Source organism: Podarcis gaigeae, assembly GCF_964106915.1.
Source record: "Podarcis gaigeae genome assembly, chromosome: 12".
NCBI lineage: Eukaryota > Metazoa > Chordata > Lepidosauria > Squamata > Lacertidae > Podarcis > Podarcis gaigeae.
In genome coordinates, this window is record NC_139688.1 from 14,652,512 (window position 1) to 14,661,707 (window position 9,196).

Here is a 9,196-nt window from a genome sequence, read left to right on the forward strand (position 1 = left end):
AACCGACTCACAGCACCGCAGCCCCCTCCACCGATCCAGAGCCCCTTACGGGGTTCCTTCAGCGATTTGGGGGTCGCTCCTGGTGCCCGCCGAGTCTCAGGACCACAGGCTCTTGCTGCCTGTGGGTCTCCAAAGCGGGTCTCCGTTTCGCCGTAACGGACGACCCTTTTTCTGCGGAGCTTCCTCCTCACAAAGGAGAAAGGACCGCCATTGCCGTTCGCGCCGCCTCCGGAAGTCCCCTATGTTTTGGCATTATGAATGAACCCAACAGCCTTGCTTAATTGTGGTTTATTTGACCATCCCAGCTACTTGGCAAACTAAGAGAGACGGGCAGTTAGAAAACAAGCCAAGCATTAGAGACACAAGCCCTGGCTGGTCATGATTCTGCTGCTGAGTTTCACTGCACGGTTTGTTTCATTCTGTATTTGTTTTATGACATGGTGATATTTTAAATTGTTTCTTTCTATCAGCTGGCTTGAGGAACCTTGATGGGTGGAAAGGCAGCATATTAATTTAACAAACAAAGAAGTGAACATTATTGCCTCAGTATTGAGGATAAAATTCTAGCATGTTAGTATCTCTGTTAACGCCTATCTTATGGGGATCAAATTTAAGTGGGCAAAATAATGTATGATCAACCATAGCGCCTGCAAATCTATAATTACTGAGTTATCATTTTTCCTTGCAGAAATGTTAGGACTTTCATTTCAGATTGCCTCTATGGATGAAAACGGGACTCTCAGTCTGTGGGTGAGTTGGAACTTTTCCATAGCTATTACTCACTTGTTGCTCAGGCATATAGCTTTTTTGTGCAACTTTGGCTGTTTTTGAGAGAGACTTTACACAAACATTAAAGATGTTATCGCTTGGAAAATGCAGCTTCCCTTTCCTGCTAATTAGGGCACCCTGTTGTGAATCCTGTTTCTAAGTATCATGAGCATCTTTTTGTTTGGTTCCTATTAAAACTAATAATAATGTTTTTTAAAGAATTACTCTGCTTTTAGATCTAGATTGCTCAAGAATGCTCCATACAGTAGTGCTCTCCCCTGCTACTACCGCTGTCATGCTTCCTGTTTGTAAAGTTGTCGCAAATTTTATTTCTGAGGAAGACCACTCTTCCGTTGTACCTCTGGAGCATTTATGTATTATTTTAAAGATCTGTTTCACTCATATTCCACAGCAGTATAAAGCACAGCCAATAACCTTTCAGTACGCTGTGGGTTAAACCACAGAGCCTAGGACTTGCCAATCAGAAGGTCGGCGGTTCAAATCCCCGTTAGTCAGTCACAACTGGATCTAATGGTCAGGGGTCCCTTTACCTTACTAAGCTTTGGATGATATTGTATGCTTTCATTTGTGAATTTTAGTGTGGTAGGGATGCCTAATTGCACATTATATGCAAGATTTAAAATATATTTTAAGAGAATGATCCATTTAGGCAAGGAAGCCCACAACCAAATTTTAGGAAAGGAGAAGCTGGTCTTAGGGTATATTGTTTGGAGAATGCCTGCAAAGCAAACTTTGTTTTGAATAAGCAGCAAGTCAAGGAATAAGAACTAAGGTAGTACGGTTTTTAATTTAGTAAACTGCAGGGAAGGCAAAGTCTTAGTGAGAACATACGGAAAGCTGAAATATGTTTCAGAATGTTTGCGATGATACCTCCTCTTTTTTCTTGATTTTTTTTTTTTGGCCACTTTTTAGGTAGTAGTTGAACTTCAAAAGGGGGATCTGGCAGGCTCACAAAGTGATTTAGGTAAGTGAAACTCCTCAGTGAAGCTGCTGTTTATGGAAGGGAAGGAAGACAAAGTCAGACACTGTGTGAAAAACATTGTTGGTCATCACAAAAGCTTGGGATTGTTCTGGGCAGGCAGCCAACAGTGGAACTGCATGGAGTACTTACATGAAGAATTAAAATAATGGCTCTGTATACCTAGAGTAACTCTAGGTGGTATCCTCTATCTACCAACTTTCCTTTGTAGAAAAATCTTGGACCTTGGAATACATGTTGGTCTGCAATCTCCATAAAGCACCGAATCAGTGCTATTATTATTATTATTATTATTATTATTATTATTATTATTACAGTTCAGTTTTATTACTTACAGGCTTAATTCCAGGGGGCAAAATAAAACTGGTCCACAGCTCTACAGTTCAGCTGAATTGCAGGTAAAGATTTCTTGAAGTTATTCTATATAGCCAGGCATATTACTGTTGTTATAATCTGTGTTTTTCAATCTGAATTACTCAGTACTTTTGAAAACACTCAGTTGCTGGAGGTTTGCATTGTCCTCTCAAAGTGTAAAAGCCATTTAGGCTTCATATGTGCTTTTATACAACTGCAGCTGTGGATGTGGTTGCTTTTTCTACCACATCCTGAGGGCAGGCCAAGCAATATGCTGCTGTTAGTGAAAAATCGTTTGGGAGAAGGATCCTCCCTCTAACAGTGGACTAAGCTGGTGAGTGCCGACAGGTTTGTAGCCAAAATGGGGACACTAAGAAACATGAGGGGGAGGTATCAGCACGCTTGAGGGAACCCCAAGATTTACAGCAAAACAAACATTTTGAGAAAAGCTCCAAAAAATACAGCTCACTGAGGGCTAAACATGTTCAGTATCCACACAATACTGATTGCCTGTTGGGGGGGGGCAGAAATTGGGGAGAAGAATGGAATGAAATGTCTTAGAAAAGGGTATGAGACAGTGAATAAGAGCACTCTACACTGCAACATTTCTACAATATATAAATTTATCCATTTGACATTTCCCCAGATTTTATTCAAGGGATACTGTGCTCACGAAGGTACCTCAGACACTGAATATTAAATTTCTGCCTTCAAATCCCAATCATTTTGTTGTCGGAACAGACGTTGTGAGTAATATTCTCTATTTAATTTCACTATTGCCTCCTTTTCTCTCCTGAACGTTGTCCATAATCCATCTGCATTTGTTAACATTTTAATGGCGACATCTTTAAAGGCATGCACTTTCAGGTTCTTATTACAAATTGCTACATTTTAAATTCTAAATAAAGCTAACAGCTCTCTGTAAAGTGCTTTTCATGGATTTTTTTGTATTAAATTCATTTATTTAATATGCATACAAAACAATAATTTACATACCTTACAGACAAACAAGCAGAAAGGAAAGAAAACAAAACAAAAAGCAAAAAAATAGGGATAAAGGAAAATTACAAAAAATAGGTGGATAATAATACACCCTGGTGACTTCCCTCCACCAGTGCTCATCATCTTTAATTCTTTACCATTCTTGTTTACATTGCAATTCATGTATCACTATGTTACTTGTTTTATTAAACTATTATATTATCTAAAACAACTTTACAAAACTAGTCTAAACATATCAGCATGCTATCTTTAGAGCAATGTTTACTCATATATTCTTCAAACCATATCCACTGTGATCTTAGTTTCTGACTTGTTTGATATCTTATTGCTGCAGTTAATTTCACCCATTCAGTAAATTCAGCTAATTTATATATTGAGTCCTCTTTTGTGGGTATATAATTTCCTTTCCAGTTTTTTTTTTTTTTTTGCAAGAAGTAGCCTAGCTGGGTTGTTTCATTTAACGTAGCAGAAATAAGAGATCCCCCCCCTTTTTTTTAATTTGCAGGCTATAGTGAGCCATGGCACAAGGCATGAATTAAGAATACCTCCCCGGTGGTTCAAACCACAGCAGGGGGCACCGAGATCAACCAGAATCAATGCAATTGACTTCTCTCCTTTTGGAAAGCCAATCTTTTTGGTATGGATGCCCATTTTCATTTCTTGGCTGGAGCTTATCCGGGCTGCTTAATAGAGCTAAACGGGAAAATGGGTGTATCCTATAGTGGAGCAGTCTTTGCTTTCTGTAAAGAGTTTTGCAAGTAGCATCAAAATTGCTCAACCCCCTAGCTCTGGCAACACTGGCAGCGTGACTCAGATTTCAGTCTGTTCTGTCATGAGGCAACAATAATAGTGTCTTGTAATTCTTCGTACAAACAGATGAACGTCAAGTGTAAGAACACACACAGTTACCTTTGTTTACATAAACTTGTAGCCAGACCATAACCATGTAGAGAAAGGGCCATAAACGTGCAGCGTGACTGTAATAGCTAGACGGAGTGAAATTCTACAGTTGGTCAGGCTCTAAATAAGCACTTAAGTCTACTCAAGGTGTTGATGGAACGTGCCGAGTGAAATGTTCTGCTTTGAAAATTAGGCCCCTATGCCATGTTGCAAACTGCTTTTATGACTTTCCTTAGTTTCCAAAAACGTTTGCTGTGCAGTATGGGCCTAGGCCGGGCCTGCTATGACTCCCAAGCCCCCTTGGGCACACAGAAGAGGGATGTGCAGGCTTCTGGATTCAGATTATATGTTATAGCAATATTGGCCTGATTCAGACTATCATTCTAGTATTGTTTTGAATCTGGGAAAGAGCAGTGGGGTTGAGTGCTCCTCCCTCACCTTCCTCTTACCACGTCCTGGCTTCAGTATAACGATTCTGGCTTGGATTAAGCCAAAGCCACCCATTATGTCCCAAACTGGGGAAATCTGGCTTAACGTCAGTTAATAAACTGGGAAAAGAAGCTCAGGATGCTTTACGAAGCCTGAAACAATAATTTCAACAGGGCCACTGTGTATATGACCTGTACAAGCAGCCTCCGATTTGTGCAGGGGTTGCATTCTGCGCAACGGTGGAACACAAATAAGCACATTCTGACACCTTGTGCCCTCTTTTCCATCCACTTCCGGGTTGCCTCCTGTTAGGTGTCTATTGGACATTCGTAAATCAGATGTTGCCTGAATACGTAATTACCGAAACTCACGTGGCAGGGGAAAGAAATTTTGACCTGCACCCACAAGTTAATTTTTGTGAATATTGACAGTGGAAAATGCTGCATTGCTTCTCCAATATTTGGGTGCAGGGAATGACGCTCCCCAACCTGGCCTGTTAGCCTGAAACCAGTTCAGTCAGAGATTATTCACCAAAAGTTCAGTCTCTTTTCCTTGGTGCTAAGGCACAAGGGAGCTGGCCTGTTAATCACACAGCATGGTACTGTGTGATATATATTGCCACCACAAGAACCAACGCACAGAACAATTTCTAATGTCAGCCTTACCTTTTATTACCAGGGATGCTTGTGGCAATGCAAGCAATAAGGCAGCAGCAGGCAGACAGGAGGGAGAGCATTGGAGTTTGCCACTTATGTGCAGTTATTTGTGGGCAGTTATTACATGCTGTGGGTGAGTGGCAAACTGTGTGTGGGTCCCTTTAGAGTTGGTTGTACATTCTAATCAGTAAGAGGATTACTTGTGCCAGCGAACTGCTAAGGTTTTTGACTTTATGTTTTCAGGTGGGATGTTCAGACGGCAGCATAAGATTGCACCAAATGACTTCTGAGCTTCCGCTTATGCAGTGGAACAACAGCACAAGCGGGCAGCCTATCATTTCTTTGCAGTGGGCTCTGACCAGACCAGCCGTTTTCTTTGTTTTGGATGCCATGTCTGTCGTTTACATTTGGGACCTGCTGGAAAATGACTTGGCTCCCGTAGCCAAGCAGCCTATCTGGTCCGATAAGTAAGTCCATACGTAGCACTGTGTTTTAGCGATAGTCATGCAAACTTGGTCAAGCGACCGTTGTTCCCTTGCTATAAACTCCAATCTTCATAGCTTTATGCTTCCTTAACCCATGTGAAGATTACGATCATGGTCCAGGTAATCGCCACATTTGGGGTCAGGAAGGAAATCCCCCCCCCCACATTTCCCTCTCTGTTCCCTCTGGTGAATAATTTTCAAGCTTTAAGGTAGTTGACAGGGCTTACAGGAGGAACAGAGGAATTTTGATGAAGCCGGAGGAGTCAAATGGCCTCAGTCCAGTATACCTGAAGGAGCGTCTCCACCCCATCGTTCTGCCTGTACACTGAGGTCCAGTGCCGAAGGCCTTCTGGCGGTTCCCTCACTGCGAAAAGCCAAGTTACAGGGAACCAGACAGAGGGCCTTCTCGGTGGTGGCAACCGCCCTGTGGAACGCCCTCCCACCAGATGTCAAAGAGGAAAACAACTACCAGACTTTTAGAAGACATCTGAAGGCGGCCCTGTTTAGGGAAGCTTTTAATGTTTAATAGATTATTGTATTTTAATATTCTGTTGGAAGCTGCCCAGAGTGGCTGGGGAAACCCAGCCAGATGGGCGGGGTATAAATAAATAATAACTATTATTATTATTATTATTATTATTATTATTATTATTATTATTATTATTATTTAAATGGCCATGGCTTTGAGTCTCTCCTCTCCTGATGTTGAAGCAGCAGGGTGGTTGGGCGTGGAGACAGCTCTTGGAGGTGGGAGTGGGGAGAAGCTGGTGCAAATGTGGGGAGGGGGTCCTTGCTGTGTCCCTCAGATGAAGCCACATGGAATGGCAGCTTGTGGAGGCCATTTTGGACAGGAAGCAGGAAGAGGTGAATGAAGTTGGTTCTAGCCAGGCGAATGGAGGGGGATTTACTTTTTCACCTTTCTCTCCCTCTCTTCCTCCCTTTGTTAAACAAGTACTATTTTCCCCTCAGGGTTATAACTATGGCTGTACTGGGCGAGCCTGAAAAACCCAGCGGTCTCCTGGGGATTGCCCTGGCCAAAGAATCTGGAACAATAGACATAAAGTACGTAAAGAAGAAGTGGGCACTACCTCAGCCAGAGGAATCTGAGAAATTAAACTTACTTCTGCAGCAGGCCTTGTAAAAAGAAAGAAAGACATGCCTTTCTGTGAATACACACATATGACAGCCATTTGATTTTAGATGTATTTGTTAATATTTGGGTTTTAGCTTGAGTAAAATACATGATTTCATATTTTTTCATTCATCTTTGTAAATAGTATTTATATATTTTTAAAGTATCGACACAGTATTTGAACCTGAGATAGAGAATATTTTTATCAAACATAAAACAGAACAAATATTCATGATATTTTATGCAAAGGGGAGATATAAATTGTAATCATATTTAATTCCAAAAATGTATTTACTTAGTATATGCTATGCATTGCAATTGTTTATAGATATTTTAGAATAAAACAACATGCAGTCCTATGAAGTTTGGGTATCTGCTTTATATATTTATCATTCATGTGAAATAAAGAGCATTAATTTGCTACAAAACATTTAATAATAATGTTGGGTTGGAAAAACATTTAATAATGTTGGGTTGGAGCCCATGGAATTAATACAGTGTTTGGTTTCTTCAGACACCTGTTACATGTTAAGAGCCTGCTTCTGGTGTGGCCATGGGACATTATAGAATCGGGGACAACTCTTCATTGTCAGCTATGGTGCAAGCCTCTTTGTTGTTTTTGCTGCAACAGACTTAACACAATGACCTCCTCTCCCTGTGAATTATATGCAAATATTTAGCATTCAAACAGTCTTGTCCACAAGAGGGCACCAAACCATTATTAGTAAATATGGGTACAATATTTATGCAAAATACATTTGGGACAAATAAGAGATTATTGTTATATTTAAATAATACAGCATTAACCCATAGAATGTCACTGTAATGCACACATCTCTGGTTCCCTCAGTATTTCCCCCCCTTCTCGGTTGCTCGCATATATTTCAGGGAATCAGGTTTAGAAGGGTTTTCAAAATCATTAGGTTGGATCCAATTTAAGTTAAATCAGTGGAACCTAAATACAACTAAGCCTCATATTATATACCATTACCTGGGAGTAAGTCCTACTGAATTCAGCATGGCTTACTTCTAAGTAGATCTTTTAATTATTATTTATTCCTAGCCCTTCACCCTGAGGTCCCAGGACAAGTTGAAGCAGTGTAAAATGCAATATTATAAGCAGTTTACAACAAATTTCAATCACAATTACAGTGGTCGTGAAAATAAACATCTCAAGTGTCCAAGGCCAGGGTGAAAAGGTGTGTCTTTGGCAGACGAGGAAAACACAAGCGTGAGCATCTCATATCGGGCCCACAAACAAACTGGCAACCAGTGTAGCTGTTTTAAAGGGGAGGGGGTTGTATGAATTCTAAATGGAGAGTCAGCTAGTATTCTGGCTGCTGCATTGTGGACCAGTTGGAATTTCCAAGTCTCTTTCAAGGGCAGCCCTAGGTAGAGCACATTGCAATAACCCAATCTGGAACATGGAGCATTGTAGCCAACTAAGCTCTGCCTTAATGTGGCCAGAGCTGACAAACCAGCCAGAGCTGGAAAAAGGCATTCCTAGCCAGTAACAATCTTGGATCCAGGAATTTCTGTATACAACAGGCCTGTTTGTTCCAGGCGAATGCAACCAGACCCTCCAGGGACAGTCCCGGATTTCCAAAAGCCGTCCCGGTTTCTGATTTGATCCCAGAATGTCCCGCTTTTCCTTAAGACGTCCCTATTTTCATTGGAGAAATGTTGGGAGGGTATGCACCCATTCCACTATTGTCGACTTGTTATCACCTACAGTTTAAAACTGTTCAACTGCGGGTTCAAAATAAAAAAACCGACCAATTCAAATGTGATGAATTCATATATGTAACTTTTAATGCACTGCTATCGCTCACAAATCTGTAATAACTTGAAAATGCCAGAAGTTAACAAAAGTGTCACAATTTCTGGGGCAGTTTATTTGGACTTTATCCAAGTACAAACATTTGGTACCTCTTCCCTTCCTCCCGCTGATTAGTACAAATCACTTTATTCACACTATCTCAGCCAAGAAAAGACGAGAGACATGAAATCTTGATGTCCTTGCACTTTGGTTCCAAGGAAAGAGATTACTTAAACAATCTGGCCCTGAGCTAGGGAAGTGTAGCACAGAAGACTAGATCAGCCTGGTCATAGGCTTAAACTACATGTTTTTCAGAGATGTTGATGGACTACAACTCCCATAATCCCTTGGGCTTATGCAAGGTGGAGCCCAAAGGTTTCCCTCCCAGTGTTACATGGAACATAGAAAGTTACCCCAAATCATGTCACACATAGCCCATGTTTCTGCCCATGTTTTAAAAACAAGTTTTCAAACCCAAAATAATAAAAACTGAAAGCACTATCTTTAAAAAATATTCTCAAACTGCATTTGAAGAATAATATCTAAAAACAGAACTTTGCCTTTCATTTCAGCTTTTAATATTTTTAACCCTGACTTCATTAATCATCTCTTTAAGTGATGGGGTTCTATCCAGTTTTGGTTCTACTCAAG

At 40.8% G+C, this 9,196-nt stretch overlaps 1 protein-coding gene across 1 annotated transcript in view; it reads left to right on the top strand.

Annotated features, from left to right (window-relative positions):
• DYNC2I1 (dynein 2 intermediate chain 1) overlaps window positions 1-7,089 on the top strand; it is a 32,250-nt gene extending 25,161 nt beyond the window's left edge. Inside the window, exons 19-25 of the mRNA XM_083704690.1 lie at window positions 689-750; window positions 1,702-1,753; window positions 2,106-2,166; window positions 2,769-2,868; window positions 3,630-3,761; window positions 5,353-5,576; window positions 6,564-7,089. Of these exons, the coding sequence (XP_083560816.1) occupies window positions 689-750; window positions 1,702-1,753; window positions 2,106-2,166; window positions 2,769-2,868; window positions 3,630-3,761; window positions 5,353-5,576; window positions 6,564-6,735 (803 nt within the window). The 3' untranslated portion in view covers window positions 6,736-7,089. The remainder of the gene's footprint in view (window positions 1-688; window positions 751-1,701; window positions 1,754-2,105; window positions 2,167-2,768; window positions 2,869-3,629; window positions 3,762-5,352; window positions 5,577-6,563) is intronic.
• Window positions 7,090-9,196: the final 2,107 nt, after the last annotated feature.